This window comes from Clupea harengus, chromosome 15 (genome assembly GCF_900700415.2).
Source record: "Clupea harengus chromosome 15, Ch_v2.0.2, whole genome shotgun sequence".
In the NCBI taxonomy this organism is placed as follows: domain Eukaryota; kingdom Metazoa; phylum Chordata; class Actinopteri; order Clupeiformes; family Clupeidae; genus Clupea; species Clupea harengus.
Genome location: NC_045166.1, coordinates 27,083,458 through 27,100,770, shown reverse-complemented (window position 1 = coordinate 27,100,770; position 17,313 = coordinate 27,083,458). Strand labels below are relative to the sequence as shown.

At 48.8% G+C, this 17,313-nt stretch overlaps 1 protein-coding gene across 2 annotated transcripts in view; it reads right to left on the bottom strand.

Annotated features, from left to right (window-relative positions):
* Positions 1 to 17,111, bottom strand: part of LOC116223706 (MAX gene-associated protein-like) — a 39,161-nt gene extending 22,050 nt beyond the window's left edge. Inside the window, exons 1-2 of one of the 2 annotated variants that reach the window (XM_031581265.2) lie at positions 16,600 to 17,111; positions 13,020 to 14,043 (exon numbers count right to left, since the gene is read on the bottom strand). In XM_031581265.2, coding sequence (XP_031437125.1) covers positions 13,020 to 13,927 — 908 coding nt within the window. In that variant the 5' untranslated portion in view covers positions 13,928 to 14,043; positions 16,600 to 17,111. The remainder of the gene's footprint in view (positions 1 to 13,019; positions 14,044 to 16,599) is intronic. The other variant, XM_042709877.1, reaches the window with a different exon arrangement.
* Between the last annotated feature and the right edge of the window lie 202 nt (positions 17,112 to 17,313).

Here is a 17,313-nt window from a genome sequence, read left to right as displayed (position 1 = left end):
TGTGCAAAAACGCTAATCTGCCGCATACACAATGACGACGACACTAGACCAGCAAGAAACAGTAATAGCAGACACACACACACACACACACACACACACACACACACACACACACACACACACACACACACACACACACACGTTCAAACTCGTCTGTAAGAGCACTGCCATCCTTAATTTCACCAGTAGTTGGTTGTTTAGGGTTCTCGTTTGGGGGACCGCCCCCATACCTCGAATTCGATTGATTCCCCATAAATGGAATAAACCAAAAACAGTCTAAGGTGGAAAAGGTTTTGTTTTTCCAGACAGAATTGAAGATATGGGAATCTTCCATTGCCCTTCCTTCTCTGCCTTCTCTGGCTGTAAGGTGCTACAACACAACATGAGCATATTTCTCATGACAATTTGCTTACAATGTTTTTACTCGGTCGGCTATTTGCTTTGACTGAACCTCATTTGACTGAACCTCATTTGACTGAACCTCATTTGACTGAACCTCATTTCTAAGCCGTGTCTGCCACATGACTACATGCAGACATGACGTAAATGAGTCATCCAGCCCAGATGCGGGCCAGATCTGTCGGAGAATTGGCTGATTACTGGCATCCACAGGACTATGTGCTGAAGCTGGTTCTTCCCCCCCTGAACAACGTGAGCCGCCCACACACAGATCCTTACCAGACATCTGGGAGATGGTCTTGATGTAGTCAGACTGCGTGCGGGTCATGAAGGCTTTCTTCTTCTCCAGCTTCTTCTCTCTGGTCTTCAATGCAGAGATGACGAGTTTGGCCTGAGAGGGACACATTCAAGAGGAGTTAGATTCACACACAACATGTGAGTTGAGATTTTAATGGAGGGCCCTGCATGTGTGTGTGTGTGTGTGTGTGTGTGTGTGTGTGTGGAGGGCCCTGCATGTGTGTGTGTGTGTGTGTGGAGGGCCCTGCATGTGTTTGAGTTGAGTTTTTAATGAAGGGCCCTGCATGTGTGTGTGTGTGTGGAGGGCCCTGCATGTGTGTGTGTGTGTGTGTGTGTGTGTGTGTGTGGAGGGCCCTGCATGTGTGTGTGTGTGTGTGTGGAGGGCCCTGCATGTGTGTGTGTGTGTGTGTGGAGGGCCCTGCATGTGTTTGAGTTGAGTTTTTAATGAAGGGCCCTGCATGTGTGTGTGTGTGTGGAGGGCCCTGCATGTGTGTGTGTGTGTGTGTGTGTGTGTGTGTGTGTGTGTGTTTGTGGAGGGCCCTGCATGTGTGTGTGTGTGGGTGTGTGTGTTTGTGGAGGGCCCTGCATGTGTGTGTGTGTGGGTGTGTGTGTTTGTGGAGGGCCCTGCATGTGTGTGGGTGTGGGTGTGGGTATGGGGGGCCCTGCATGTGTGTTTGTGGAGGGCCCTGCATGTGTGTGTGTGTGTGTGTGTGTGTGTGTGTGGGTGTGGGGGGCCCTGCATGTGTGTGTGCGTGTGTGTGAGTGTGGAGGGCCCTGCATGTGTGTGTGTGTGTGTGTGTGTGTGTGTGTGTGTGGGTGGCCCTGCATGTGTGTGAAAGGTTGGAAAGGATGGCAGCCCACCTGGTCCAGGATGTCCTGCTTGGTGACCTTGGTGCCGGTGATGCACAGCACCTCCTTGAGCCTCCTGAAGCCGGTCTGGTGGAGCTGGCGACGCTCTCTCTCCGCCACGCTGTGGTGTGGTGTTCTAGAAGGAGTCGGGGGGAAAACCACAGGGGCCACGACTGTCTTAGCGCCCTCCCCTGGTCCCCGGAGTTTAGAACCTCTGTGTACTCTCCTGGTGGCCTGAGGAGGAACTGCAGCTGCATTGTTCTGGAGTGTTCTGGAGGCCATTGGAGGAACCACCACCGGGGCCACCACCTTCCTCCTTTCTTCCACTGAAGTTCCAGTGATTTGAGCACCCCGATTAGAGGTTCCAGTAATTTTAGAACCCCGTCTGGACGTTCCATGTGATTTGTAAGTAGCCTGAGGAGCAACTGTGGTGGCCGCCACCATCTTAGCACCCTCTGCAGGAACCCTCACCTGCCTCTCAGGACCCTTGGGCAGCTGGAGTAGCGTGAAGCCGCCCAGCAAGGCCTGGGAGGAGTTCTGGTCCGCCTTGAGCACCTGTGTGTCCGGCCCCAGTGGTTTGGACTGCTCTGAGGGCGGGCAGATCCTGAAGGAGAAGGATCCGGTGTGAGGCAGGGTCCTGACCGCCGCAGAGCCCTGAGAGATGCGCATGGTGCTCTTCCCAGAGAGTGAGAAGGGCTTGGCCACAGCATCTGAGGAGTCAGGAGAGATAAGAAGGGTATCTGTACCAGAGAAGGGCTTGGCCACAGCATCTGAGGAGTCAGGAGAGATAAGAAGGGTATCTGTACCAGAGAAGGGCTTGGTTACAGCATCCAAGGCTGTGAACAGAATATACACAGAATATGATTTATGCCATATGGTGGGAAATGGTCAAAGGTTTAAGCAACATTCTAAATCAACGCTCTAGACAATGGTAACCATAGCAACAGGGGGGGAAAATCAGTTGACACTAAAGCCGGACAGACACTGTGTGATTTTTTCTGAATCACGTACGATGTAGTAACTCACACTAGACGCTTCAATTGGTCTTTCCACACGGACAAAATCGGACCGTAGAACTACTCACACTGCTTGACAGCCGATACAAATTTCTGACATGCCAGACACCCAACCGGATTGTTCGGAAGGTGGATTGTTGATTGTTCAGACTTTTAAAATCAGCCGTCGTGACCTTGCTCAAACCACACGATAAACAACCGATCTGACAGGAATTCAGCCCTATCCTAAGATGTGTCGGCACAGACTGAATCATGGCTACGATTGGGCCAAAATCATACAGTGTCTGTCCGGCTTTAAATGGACCCCGCCCTGGTGCTGAACCACTAGATCACCTGTAGAGTCAGCTGCTCAATTTAACTCAATTCAATGCTGTGTAATTCAATTTAGTTCAGTTCAAAGCTGTTTAATTCAATTCAGTTCAATTTGATTCAGTTCCATTCAAAGCTGTGTAATTCAATTCATTGCAAAGCTGTGCAACTCAATAAAATAAATTGGATAATTCAGCTTTGCAACTCAGTTCAACTCATTCATTGAATGTATTGACATAGCATCATTAGTGATTTATTCTCAAGGCAAGTCTCTTTGCAGACCTCCAGGACAGGCATGTGGCCCCCAGTTGAGCCCCAGTAAACTGACCTGAAGCAGGAGACGGGGCGGGTGTGGACTTCATGGCCTTGAGTGTTTTCAAGGGCACCAGCCGGACCAGCTGTCCGTTGGGTTGGCGGTATAGCGCCCCCTTTTGAGCGCCGACCACTGGCTTCAGCATTCCATTCTGGGTGGGTGTGGCTGGCGCAGGAGGAGTGGCTCCATCGGGAGAACCAATGGGGATGTAGAGAAGCTGAGAGGCACTAGGACCCTGAGGAGGACTATCAACTGAAACAAAACATGAACATACAATTTATACAATTAACTCAAAGAGATTCATTCAGTGGACACATAACTAAAGAGTGTGTGTGTGTGTGAGTGTGTGTGTGTGGGGGAGGGGGGTGCTTTGCATGAACATATTTTTTGTTTTTTTTAGCAAAGTCCTTCTAGGCCCTGCCACTCAGGTGCCATCTCAACAGCAATTCTGGGCATCCAAGATCAAGCATTCATTTCCCCTCAGTGTTTTGCCCCGTCCTATAATGTCTCTACTGGATGTTCCACGGTGACCCACTCACCCAGCGGTCCAGGCACTGCATCCTTCACCACTGAGGCGCTTGAGCTCCCCGGGAATGTCACCAGCCTGCCCGTGACGAACGCTGCGAGCCGATTGACTGGATGCAGAGCCCCCATTCGACCCAGCATGAGTCTGGCTTTGGCGTAGTGCTTCCCATTTACCTGAAATATACAACACACTACCTTCAGGAAAACACCTGAAATATACAACACACTACCTTCAGGAAAACACCTGAAATATACAACACACTACCTTCAGGAAAACACCATGGGCCGCCTTCTGAGAAACTAACTAGAGAGTTAACCAACACTGGTTTAGTCACTCCTCCTGTCTACATACAGGTTCTTAACTGCTATGAGCTTCTTCTTCTGCTTAGAGATGCACCGATATGGAATTTTAGGGCCGATAACGATAACCGATAATTATTGGTTTATTGTGGCCGATACCGATACGATAACCGATATTTTTTTTTATAAAAATAAAGGGTACAAAAGGTTTTTAGATTTACCTTTTTACAAAAAGTTTTAGATTTACCTTTTTATGTCAATTCATTATAACAAATGTTCTTCTTCACTACGTAAATGCTGCGTGCATGACGTCAGCCATGTTTGGCTCGAGTCATTGGTCTGTTCCAGTAAACGCTCCAGTTTAAATAAATCATGGCGGCTGCAGCTGTCTATGTATGAAAGACTCTGTCGATAGTGACGTTGCCTAGCAACGCCGTCTGCGTGCAGCTGATAGTGACAAGTTTAGTTCGTCGCCAATTCAGTGGAAAAGTAGTTGACCAAACTGTGTGCCTAATACATTTCGAGTGCTTAAATCATACTGTGATAGATTGGGTATTTGGGCTACATGCAAGTGCACATTGCTATTAGTAGCGATTAGCATGCTAAGCGGAGATTTAGTTATGTTCTGTTCTTATGTTGATTCGATGTAATAAGGATGGGTTCATCCTGTTAAGATTTCGACTGGATAAGATATGAATGAGATCCATGTTGTCTAGTGTAATGTCCACTATGATATGTATCTAGTAATATTAGTTATGTAATTGTTATCATGTATGTGAAGTAGTTCCACACCACTGACATGATTATTTCAAGGACTGCACCATGCTCAAAACGTTTAATGTAGCCAGGCAACGGGCCTATGCTATGCGTAACGCCGGAAAGAATAATTGGAGGGAAATTAGACCTTAAAAATATCGGCTTAAATTATTGGCCGTAATTACGATATCGGTATAATAATAATAATATTTAATTTTTTGCACTTATCGGCCACTAATATATCAGCCGCCGATATGTCGTGCATCTCTACTTCTGCTGTATACATCCAGCTTCTTAACGGCTATGAGCTTCTTCTTCTTCTGCTGTCTACATCCAGTTTCTTAACTGCTATGAGCTTCCCTCAGTGATCATCCACTCAGATTCCCTCAGAGCAGAGATCCTTTCCTCCATGGGTTAGTTATACTTGAATAACATTTGTATTGCTAGCACCTTGCTCTACCAGTTGTTCTACCAGATGAGCGAAAGGAACACCAGTATTCTGCAGTTACCTCAACCAGCCTCTTGGGGGAGACACCGGGCCTCAGCCGGAGGGCCTTGAGGTATCCAGGCCTTAGAGGCTGTTTGGGGCGGGGCTTCTGGCTCCTGGGCAGGTGCTGCTTGTCCCTGGTGCCGTCGCCGCGGGAGATGCTGAGCTTGTAGGTGATGGTGCAGTGGTTCTGTCTCCTGTGCTGGGTCACGGAGAGCAGACGCACACGGTAGAACCCCAGCGTGAATGACGACGTCAGCAGGTCCAGTTTCAGGCGCCTGTTGATCGCACTCAGGACCAGTTCGCGGTGCGGTTCCCAGTTGCACTCGGAGACGATCTGCAGCAGCTTGGTGGACGGCACCTCATTCTCCAGCGCCACTACAACAGACAGACAGACAGCAAAAGTGGGGCAACCTGTTTTAAACTGGGATTTACTGCTAATGTAACAAGAATGTATCAATGTTCTTTTAGTTGTACTTTATTTTTACTGAGCTGTAATATACTGCATATAAAGGCCAAACGAGAAGGTTTAGTCATTACTACACACACAGATCATTTACACTGGATCTAAGACGAGGGTTAAAATTAAATAACATCTTGGATAGCGTGACCCTGCTGGTTTCACTTGTGACCGTGAAGGTCTTCAGAGGCCTCACCTGGCACAGATGTCTGGGAGCACGCAGCGTCTGACCTGCTTCCAGGAGCCTCAGGAGACTGCAGATGTTTTTCCTAAGAGAAGAAAACAGTCAATGGGTCAATCACAACGTGTTATGGGTCAATCACAACGTGTTATTTACTAATTATATGAATCAAGTGTCCTCAAACAAGTATACACACAAACAAACTAATAAATAAAACACACACACTAAGACTGATCGTTTCACTTCTGTTGGTGATGAACCTGAGCAGGCTGTGCACCTGTGGCGGGGGCATGCTGTTGATGGGGCGCGCACACACACACACACGCACACACACACACACACACACACACACGAGAACTGGTCGCCTCACCTTCGCTCTGTTGGTTACCAGACCAGGCAGGATGTGCATCTGTGGTGGAGGCATGCTGTTGATGGGGCGCACGCGGGCACAGGTCATCATGCTGTCAAAGTACTTGTACACCGGACTGCTCTTATCCTCCTCCTTCACCCTCGGGCCCTACGAGAGGAAGCCCAGCAAGGATAGATCACAATGACCAGAGATCAATACCATGAGTTAACTGTGGCACACATGGCAAGGATAGATCACAATGACCAGAGATCAATACCATGAGTTAACTGTGGCACACATGGCAAGGATAGATCACAATGACCAATACCATGAGTTAACTGTGGCACACATGGCAAGGTTGCACAGGTCAAAGTTCACCACATGACGGCAGTGAAACAGATGGAGAGCTAGCATAGATGGGCACTAGCAGATAGCGGACTAGCGACACTGCTGCCAGTGTGGACAGGAGTAATGGAGAGCTAGCATAGATGGGCACTAGCAGATAGCAGGCTAGCGACACTGCTGCCAGTGTGGACAGGAGTAATGGAGAGCTAGCATAGATGGGCACTAGCAGATAGCATGTTAGCGACACTGCTGCCAGTGTGGACAGGAGTAATACTAAGACCATATAATATAATATAACATATACAACGTCAACCTAATTATAGAAACTGAAGTAGCAAAAGACGATGTCACAGCTCACTAGGACTGAACACACACCAAGGTGACCGATAAGTTAATGTTCTAGAACCTCCTGTGCGTTCTGAGTCCTTACCTTGACCTGATGTTTGTTGGTTGGTTTGGAGGTCGCTGAGAAAGAGGCCTTGGACACGCACTGTTTCTGAGGTTTGAACAGCGGCTCAGGGTCCTCCTCGTCCGCCCTGCCCTCCCAAAGCAGAGGCACACGACGGCCGGGGGCTGGTCTCAGGCCTTTATCAGGGTTAGAGATGGCTGTAGGGGGGAGAGAGAGAGGGAGAGGTGAGGTCAGAAAAGGTTGGAGGAGAGCAGAGAGGACAGAAAGACATTGAGTGAATTTGGATTGGGGCAAGAGAGGGGTATCAGTTTGGATTGGGGTAGGAGAGGGGTATCAGTTTGGATTGGGGTAGGAGAGGGGTATCAGATTGGATTGGGGTAGGACAGGAAGAGGTGTGATGATTTGGAGATAGAGAAACACTCAGGTATCAGATTGGATTGCAGGAGTGAAGAGAAAGGTGTTAGGTGAGTTTGGATGAACAAGAGGGGAAAAAAAGATGAACATGGAACAGGCTTTCTAGCACTTCTGTAGACTTACGGTCAGCCAGCAGGGGGCGCTAGCATGAAGGGACACGCACACCTAGGGACACAAACACTTACGGTAAGCCAGTAACTTCAGGTCCTTGTTCTTGTTCTTCTCTGCCCTATGAGCACTGCTGCTGCTGCTGCTGCTCTTGTCAGGGTGAGGCCTTATAAGCAGCACCCGGTGCCTGAAGCACACACACTCAAACATGCACTGGGGCCTTCGGCAGTGTGTGGGGGGCCGCGGCTGCCGCAGAAGGCTTAGGCACACACACCCCAGCCTGCAGAAGTCTCTCTGGCACGCGCCCAACATGTCCCCACGGGCCAAGTCCACGCGGTCCGCCTTCACCGAGCCCTGAGACCACACACAGAGGGAAGACAAAGCAAAACCTGTGAGTGGACGAGGACTACACTAGACTAGAGTAAAGAGTGGACGAGGACTACACTAGACTAGAGTAAAGAGGCACATCTTCATGGAGCCCTGTGAGGAACAAAGCAAAGTAACAGAGTAGTGGTTCTCTGTAGTGACAGCCCCTCCCCACCCCCATCCCTCGCCCATGAGGCCTCACCTGTGCCGTGAGGAGCACGCCCAGAGCAATGGTGGCCCTCTCCTTGGTGACGTATGTCTCCGTGTGGCCCTGGCAGAAGGCCTGCCTCTCCATGGCCTGAAGGTGGCACTGTGGCTTGGTGAAGCCCCCGTAGCGGCTGGTGCCCTGACTGGCATCCCACTTCAGCGGTTTGGCGGTACTGGTACCAGTAACAGGCGGCCCAGTCTTCCTGTGAGGGGACGCTTTGGGCCTGGAGCTGGACAGAGGTGGACTTGCGTCCCTCCAGGCGTTGGTGTTGGAGAGGGGTGGCACAGGGGAGGGGGCGAGGGTGGCGGTTGAGCGACCCTTCAGCACGCTGTCTAAGGTGCGCACATAGCTGCTGCTCCTGGAGGGGAGCTGGTAGGCCACACCGGCAACAACCGGGTCGGCAGAGCCAAAGGAGGAGAAGGAGAAGGTCTCGGCCCGCTCGGTGATCCTCTGGGCCTCATTCTCCAGATACTCATCCAGCATCTCACTGCTGAACGCAGAGTGCACCTTCACTGGGCCCTCTGGAACCACACACACACACACACACACACACACACACACACACACACACACACACACACACACATTAAAACACATGTCAAATACACACAGCTCATGCACTCTCCAGATACTCATCCAGCACCTCTATGCTAAACATACACCCTCACTGGGCCCTTCGAAAACCACACACTCTCGCAGCAATGGGCCAGCTCACCTTGGGGTGTGATGTGGGGGAGTTCTGAGGAGCTGCTGTACTTGTCTCTCCAGCCTTTTATTTTAGTGAGGTCATTGGTCTTCCCCGTAAGAGAAACAAATGGAATGGTCCCATCTGCACACAAGGCTTTCACAGAAACAACACACACAATCAACTTCCAGGTCATGCAATCAACTTCCAGGTCAAGCAGATCATGCAAACGCATGCGACAGTGGGGAAATTGAACAACTGCTTTATGTTCATGTCTGTTAATGGTTTACAGTACGGTTGCTGACTAAACTCAACTTGTTCACAAGTCTGAGGAAAAATTAGTGTGTATTGACACTTCCCAAAACTAAGGCCAAAAATGACCAGTTGAGTTCACACCTGTACAATTCAAACACTCGCCAGTGTTCCGGTCCATTTCTAGCATGACTCAGCATTTCTAGTCACTTCAGTGGTTACCTGATGACCTCTTCCTCTCACTGAATATAGACTGACTAGCTACACAAAGGATCCATGTGAGGGATAATGTATAGTCTGCTGGTCAGGATCGGAAAGTGTGTCCTCACCTGCGCTGGGTTTCAGGAGGGGGGGCAGGGGCAGGGTGACCCCCAGGTACTGCAGGTCGATGGCCACTTCAGGGTCCACAAGGTTCAACTTCAGGCCAACTGGAGGGAGGGAAGGAGGGAGAAGATTAAAGAACCACAACTTAGAGACCAGCACACATTCTCATCCATCTGTCCTGACATGTGACATTGGCATTTGGTGATGCGCTGGTGCACTGGTTAGCGGTGTCCTGGTAATCAGCATAAAGGAACGAGGTGGTAAAGCTCTGTGGGTCCAACATCAAGAGCACATTGTATTCTCTGTGTGTGTGTGTGTGTGTGTGTCTGTGTGTGTGTGTGTGTGTGTGTATGTGTATGTGTGTGTGTGTGTGCGCACGCTAAATGTGAAGTCCTTTTAGCGCGGATGGCACGGCAGCTGACGCATTCAGAACACGGATGGCTCCTCAAGATGAAGTTTTGCTAACGCCATTTCTCTGGCACACAACTGTGTTTTGATGGTGTATGAACTTGTTCTTTTGTTTAATGTATTTGTTGAACAATGCTGGCAAGCTAGTTTGTGTGGTTTACTAACGTTACCGTCTTGCCTGATGAAGAGCTGATGGACATAAAAACACCGCTCCATAACGCAGTTGAGAGCGCCTCTTGTTGCCATAACAACCTATGGTAACCTAGAATTAACATTAGGTAACAGGCTAGTTTTGCTGACGACTAGCAATAAACACAAACGCTAATCAGAAACTTAGGACCCGTCCAGTTTAATCCACAAATGAATACTCCTGACAGAGTTTAACCGTCGTGTCATATTTTACTGTGCTCTGTTATTCTGCACATTCTCTCTTACGGCAGCTTCCATCAATTAATGGTCATTTTCTAGACAGCGCCACCTATCGTTTAGGAGTAGAGTGTAATAGGTCAAGCATGACAGCACCTGTTCTTCATCCCTTCCTGAGCAGACAGGAACAGGAAGCTGATGTTGACTCACCCTGTTTCAGAGCAGGATGGACCACCTGCCTGTATTTGAAGGATCCCAGATCCACCAGCAACGTCTTCTCCAGCTGCACAATCCTCTCCTGCAGGACCTCTGAACCTTACACACACACACACACACACACACACACACACACCAGGCGCACACACACACACACACACGCACAAACCAGGCACACGCACACACACACCAGGCACAGGCACACAGGCACACACACACACACGCACACGCGCACGCACACACACACACACACACGCACGCACACACACACACACACACCAGGCACAGGCACACACGCACCAGGCACACGCATACACGCACACACGGCACACACGGCACATACACACACACACGACGGTAAGTACAGTCTGACACACACTGGTCAGGGGGCTGCATAATGAACCAGGGCTTGTTCTACCTTCAGTGGCTTTCTCAGGTTCTGTTGCCCTAGTTGCCTCCTGGAGCTGCAGGACAGGGGGGCAGTTCAGCAGAGGCGACGGAGGTGGTTCTCTCTTCAAGGGCACGTGGGTATCATGAGATTCCTGCAGCTCTCTCTTCAAGAGCACGTGGGTATCATCAGATTCCTGCAGCTCTCTCTTCAAGGGCACGTGGGTATGAGATTCCTGCAGCTCTCTCTTCAAGGGCATGTGGGTATCATGAGATTCCGGCAGCTCTCTCTTCAAGGGCACGTGGGTATGAGATTCCTGCAGCTCTCTCTTCAAGGGCACGTGGGTATCGTGAGATTCCTGCAGAGAACACAAACACCCCACGTATTATCAGGGATGAGCTAAACATCATATACCTTATTCATACTCACTCATCAACAACAAATCAGGGTTATAAACATGACATAGATTCAATGTTTATATAGAATTCTGCTATAGTACAACATGAGGTACATACAGTACTGTGCCGAAGTCACAGTAGAAGAGGAGAAGAGAAGAAGAGGAACATTTGATGAAATACTGTAAAGTTACTTTCAAAATGACATGAATAGTTCTTACAAGGAAAAGAATGTTTAAAAATCTAAATGTACAGAAAAAAACCATGCAAAGACAAATGGCTAAAATGTTGCACAGCTCTACATGTCTCAAAAGTCTCAGAAACAGAGTTTCCTGTCATTACCTTGTTGGCAAAGGAGACAAACAGCATGCCCTCTACATCGTCCACAGCCAGCTCCTGAGTCACTACCGCTGGTTCTGAAGGCGTTTCCGTGACTACACCAGAACCCTTGGCATTCTTCCTGGAATTGGTGTTGCGCTTGTGCAGGAGCGTCTTTGGACCTTTCGGGGAGGTCAGTGCCGGCCTCTTCAGCGTCCGAGGCGTTGAGGTGTGTGTGGGAACTCTGGGAATGGTGACTCGTCTCTTCATCTTAGCGGGAGCTCGTCTCTTTGAACAGGAAGGACTGGGGCGAGCGCCATGATTGCGACTCTCGTCCTCCGTGGACAACATCTCCTCGGTGCGGGTAAGGCCTCCTGCCATCTTCTTTTTGAGCACCGGAGACGCCCCCAGCCCAAACTCACCAGCGGTGGGGAGTGACAGGCGCCTTTTAGCCCTGAGGAAGCCAAGAGAGAGACACGCTTAACCAGACATGCCACTCACACTACTACAAGAGAGAGAGACAAGCTTAACCAGACATGACACTCACACTACTACAAGAGAGAGACAAGCTAAACCAGACATGCCACTCACACTACTACAAGAGAGAGACGAGCTTAACCAGACATGCCACTCACACTACTACAAGAGAGAGACACGCTTAACCAGACATGACACTTTCACACTACTACAAGAGAGAGACAAGCTTAACCAGACATGACACTTTCACACTACTACAAGAGAGAGACGAGCTTAACCAGACATGACACTTTCACACTACTACAAGAGAGAGACAAGCTTAACCAGACATGACACTTTCACACTACTACAAGAGAGAGACAAGCTTAACCAGACATGCCACTAAGAGAGAGACAAGCTTAACCAGACATGCCACTTTCACACTACTACAAGAGAGAGACAAGCTTAACCAGACATGACACTTTCACACTACTTTCAGAGCTGAGATACTGTCAGTTGATACTGTGGGACAACATAGGTTGAGGTTAACATCTGTTAAGCATATCCATCTCAACCAAATTCATCTTTAGAAGTCAATAATGTCAAAAACTACCATCAAACCTAAAGACTTGAACCATATCTGTAAACAGCATCACAGAAACCAGACGTTCTCTTCTCTGCAGGTAGAATAAGAGTAATCAGTTCAGGTTGTCATGGGAACCCATAATATTGCATGTTGTCCCGTGTATTTCAGTGACCTGCTAGCTAGCCTATTATTATGAAGTAACCACATCCTGTTTACCATGTGATGGGGGGAGCACATGTTGCTGAACAGGTGAATGTCAGTGTGATTTGTTGGTGATGTTCCTCCTTCCAAATGGTCACTTTGCTTAAATAATACATCAATTTGCCTTTAAAAAGTATTAGTATAAAAGTATAACTATGAGAACATTTTTGTTTTGTTTTGCCTCCCAGCTTGGAGTGGTTGCCACTAGAGATGTATTTATGCCCAATGAAAGAGTGACTTAAGTGGATCCCACCCTAATCCCTGAGGCCGAATTCACTCCAGATTCCGCAGCAGTCTGGGCGTGGTGTGTGTGTGTCTGGCGACCCTTCTTACCGCTTGTTGCCTTTGGCGTGGTTTGAATCAGGAGAGACACGGGACTCATGATCGCCTCCTGCTGGTAACTGCATGTGCTTGCCCGGGTGCATCTCTTCATGGCGAAACGCGCTGGCAAACGGGTTGTGCTTGATCTTGAGTTCAGTGAGCTGCGGGTTCTGGTACCAAGACACGGCGTAGAACTCCGTCTGCGGGAACGTGAACGTCTGCGCCTCTGGATCATGGTGGTTGATGGTGTTCCGCCTGCTGGGGTCAAAGGGCACCACACACAGCCGTGGGATGTACCGGTGGTTCGAGTGCAGCAGGATAAGGCTGTCGTCACTTGACAGGTTGTTGGTCAGTTTCACCGTGCCGAACGTCACCGGAACTCGCATCCACGTTGAGCCCGCGGCGGGCGACAGCGGGTGAGTGTAGACGCGACCACCCACTTTGTGTTCCTCGCCCGGCCCGCCCCGCAGCCGGCCCCCAAAGGTCCAGCGGTACCGGTGCTCATCCACAAGCTGGAAGTCCATAACGAGGAAGTACAGGCGCTGGGGATCCAGGCCCGTCAGAGTGTAGCGGCAGAAGGGGAACATGCGGCGGCCCTTCCTGGTCAGGAGCATCTCCGTCCCGATGCCGTGGAACTCCCGCCACAACGAGTCGTTGTCCAGGGTGACGTGGAACTCCTGCCACACCGAGTCGTTGCCCAGGGTGACGTGGATTTTAGTGTCCTTGTCGGGTTCCGAGGGGCAGAGTGGGCCACTTGAGGCGGCCATCTTAGTTTTGGTGGCAGGAGCAATGGCGTGGTCATCACAGTGCTGTGTAGTCGTCAGTGGCGTAGCAATGCCAGATGGAGGAGAGAGAAAGGATGAGAGGCTCGTGTCCTTCTCCTCTTCTTCATCACCTGAGCCCGTCATGTCACTGATCATGTCCTCCGTGACTGAAGCAGGAAGTTGAGTGGAGTGTGTTTAACAGTGCCTTACAGCACACAGCTTCAGCGCTGGACTACAGACGCCTAGTTCCTGACGGGTGCTGGTGACTCATCCTGGATGAGGAGAGAATGAAACAAACATAAAAAATATTAAATAATAAAAATCAGTTTCCAAAAGCATCTTCCCATGTTCTTACTGCTCATACCACTTATATCTTATGTCATACTGTATATACCCTATTTATCTATATTTATATTACCATTTGCACATACTCTTCTACTTTGCACTTCTGGTTAGATGCTAACTGCATTTCGTTGCCTTAGTACCTGTACTCTGTGCAATGACAATAAAGTTGAATCTAATCTAATCTGCCAAATGACTCCATGAAAGTGTTGCACATATGAGACTGGAATGCGGTCGGCTTAAGACAGGGACACATAAAAGAATACATCTGTAAATGCACAGAACGGCTTATGTAAAGGCTGATAGATACCTAGGTATAGTAATAATAATAATAATAATAATAATAATACATCACATTTATATAGCGCTAGTGTGGGCAATTGCCTCGGATGTGGAGTGCTCTTTCCCATTCAGTAGTTTAAACACAAAGGTCAAAGGTCATATGGCTGATAATATGCTGAAGATATTTTAGCCAATTTAGTTCATTTTTGAAACTGTATTTCTTATGACCCACCTGCTGGGTCCACTGTCCACTAACATTGTCTCTTTTCTTCCCCTCCTAGTCTACACCATCTGCACTGTGGGATGCTGCTGCAGTCTCTCCACCTGATCTACACACACACACACACACACACACACACACACACACACACACACACACACACACACACACACACACACACCCTCCTAGTCTACACCATCTGCACTGTGGGATGCTGCTGCAGTCTCTCCACCTGATCTACACACACACACACACACACACACCCTCCTAGTCTAGAGTATCTTCACTGTGGGATGCTGCTGCAGTCTCTCCACCTGATCTACACACACACACACACACACACCCTCCTAGTCTAGAGTATCTTCACTGTGGGATGCTGCTGCAGTCTCTCCACCTGATCTACACACACACACACACACACACACACACACACACACACACACACACACACACACACACACACACACGATCTACCTGCAGAAACCCTCTGCTTACAGCTGCCCCTTCCCACCAAACTATTATGCACAATTCTACTCTGCTTGTAATGCAAACCGAATGCCAGCCTAGTTACCCATAATAAAAACACAATCCTACTCTGCTTGTAATACATACTGTATGCCACCATAGTTACCAATAAAATAAACAAAAGCCATAATTTACAGTTTTCTCCTTGTTGCTCTGCTTATAATAGTAACCTTATGAGGACCCGGTATTCCCACTAAGCTGTTCAACAACCAGTACTTTGAATGCTGGCTCTCTACATTTGTATCCACTATTAATTGTGTATGTTTCATGCATGTACCTTCTACTTGTGTGTTTCATGGAATCATGTCTGCATCATAAACATATGCTGTATGTGTGCTAATGTTTTATCTTCTGATTCGTGTATGAATGTATCTGCTTGTGTGTGTGTGTGTGTGTGTGTGTGTGTGTGTGTGTTAGTGTGGATTAATTTATCTGCTTGCTCCTGATTCGCTCTTCTCCTCCTGTCCTCTCTTCCTGCCTGGCCCCTCCCCCTCTCTTTCCACTCCGCCGGCCCCCCAAGCATAATCCCCCCCCCCCCCTCTCCCCCTTCTTCCTATCTCTACTCCACCGGGCCCAAACAGATGGGCCCCCCTCTTTGAGCTGAGGTTCTGCTCAAGGTCTCTTCTTCTTCCTTGAACTTGTTGCCTCGTGCTTGCTCTAGGGGGTTCAGGCTCTGGGCTCTGTGAAGCACACAGGGCCTATTTCAATTGCTATTGGCCCTACATTAATACGATTTAATAAGAGTTAAATGACTCATCATTTAACATCATTGGCACCAAATTCATCCATAAGTAACTAACACTGATAGACATTCACTAGGTCTCCACAATGGAAGGCACATATAATACTGCATTCGATAAAAAGCTTTCTAAAGGCCTATAACTACGTGTAGGCATGGATTTCACAAAAATTACATTTAGCCTTGAAGCGCAACCGTGACTTACTTAGCCCCTGTATGCCAATTGTACGCAAACTCTGCCGTTAGGCATGGTAAAACGCAAACAACATCTTACAAATTAAACCATTGGTTTCCAAAGTTACGAAAGTGTGGCAGATGTAAACAAAACAACCATTCCGTTCACTTCCTGTTTGACTGTCAAGCCGGCACTTCATGGCTACACTAGGCCTAAAGTTGTGTCGACGCTGACTTGGCGAATGCAAGGTCACAGTCTCTTTAAAGCGTCAAACTGACCAGTAAACACGGTAGCTTTTCAGCACAGACTAAACAAGTAGACTATAAACCAATATAAGGGAAGTTACATTTCCCATCGAAAAAACTGCTACTTTGGCCGCGTCATTTCGTCGTATAGCTCGTCGCCAAGCCCGCCCTGTAGCTAGCCAGGTATGTTTTAACTTTTTAGCTCAACATATCATTGCGCCTGCCCTTTCATGAACCTATTTCACTGTACTGTTGCTGCGAATACAAACCAAATCGAACTGTTGCATATTTTTCTCTTACTGAATGGCCTCTTGACTTCTGTTCTTCGACGAACACCTCCAACTCAGTAATGGAGGCCCATACTCGCAGATCACGCTTAAGCTGCAAAGGCCAGTCAGAGCGCATGCACATCAACCTCAATGGCGCGTGATTCCTGCGGTACCGCGATGGGAGCGGGAGTCCATCCCGGGCTCCACTCGTGCACTCTCCAAAGTCCGCCAAAAACTCGTGTACACAAACCGTGCGTTCTCTTACCCATTAAAATATCTTGTGGATCGAGTTGTCGGAAGTTCGAAGTCTTGGTATTTTGGTCGCTTACACTCTCACGGTCTTTTCGCCGTGTTCTAACCAGCTGTAGTAGACACACACTCGCTACTCTCACACTCTTTCTCTCTCACGCACGCACGCAGGCACACACACCCGTGCTCACAGGGAGTGACGTAAGAATCACCATGGCGGCTTTTCGGATTGTGGACAATGCGCAGGCTCCAGACACCAGAATCATACAATGTGATAACATGCCATAAATACGGCAATGGCAAACACTTGTCCTCGTTGGGTTTTAATTAACGTATCGGGTATGTTTTAGAATGATTAGAGATTCTGGCTAAGTACGGACAGCTATAATGACCTGTGTTAGACAAGTCAAACTCCCCAGATAGCACAAGGCCAGTGGACCGCTGGGTGGGTGCCGGCCTCATCGGTTTCGGTCCACTGGTAATTTACAGACAAACG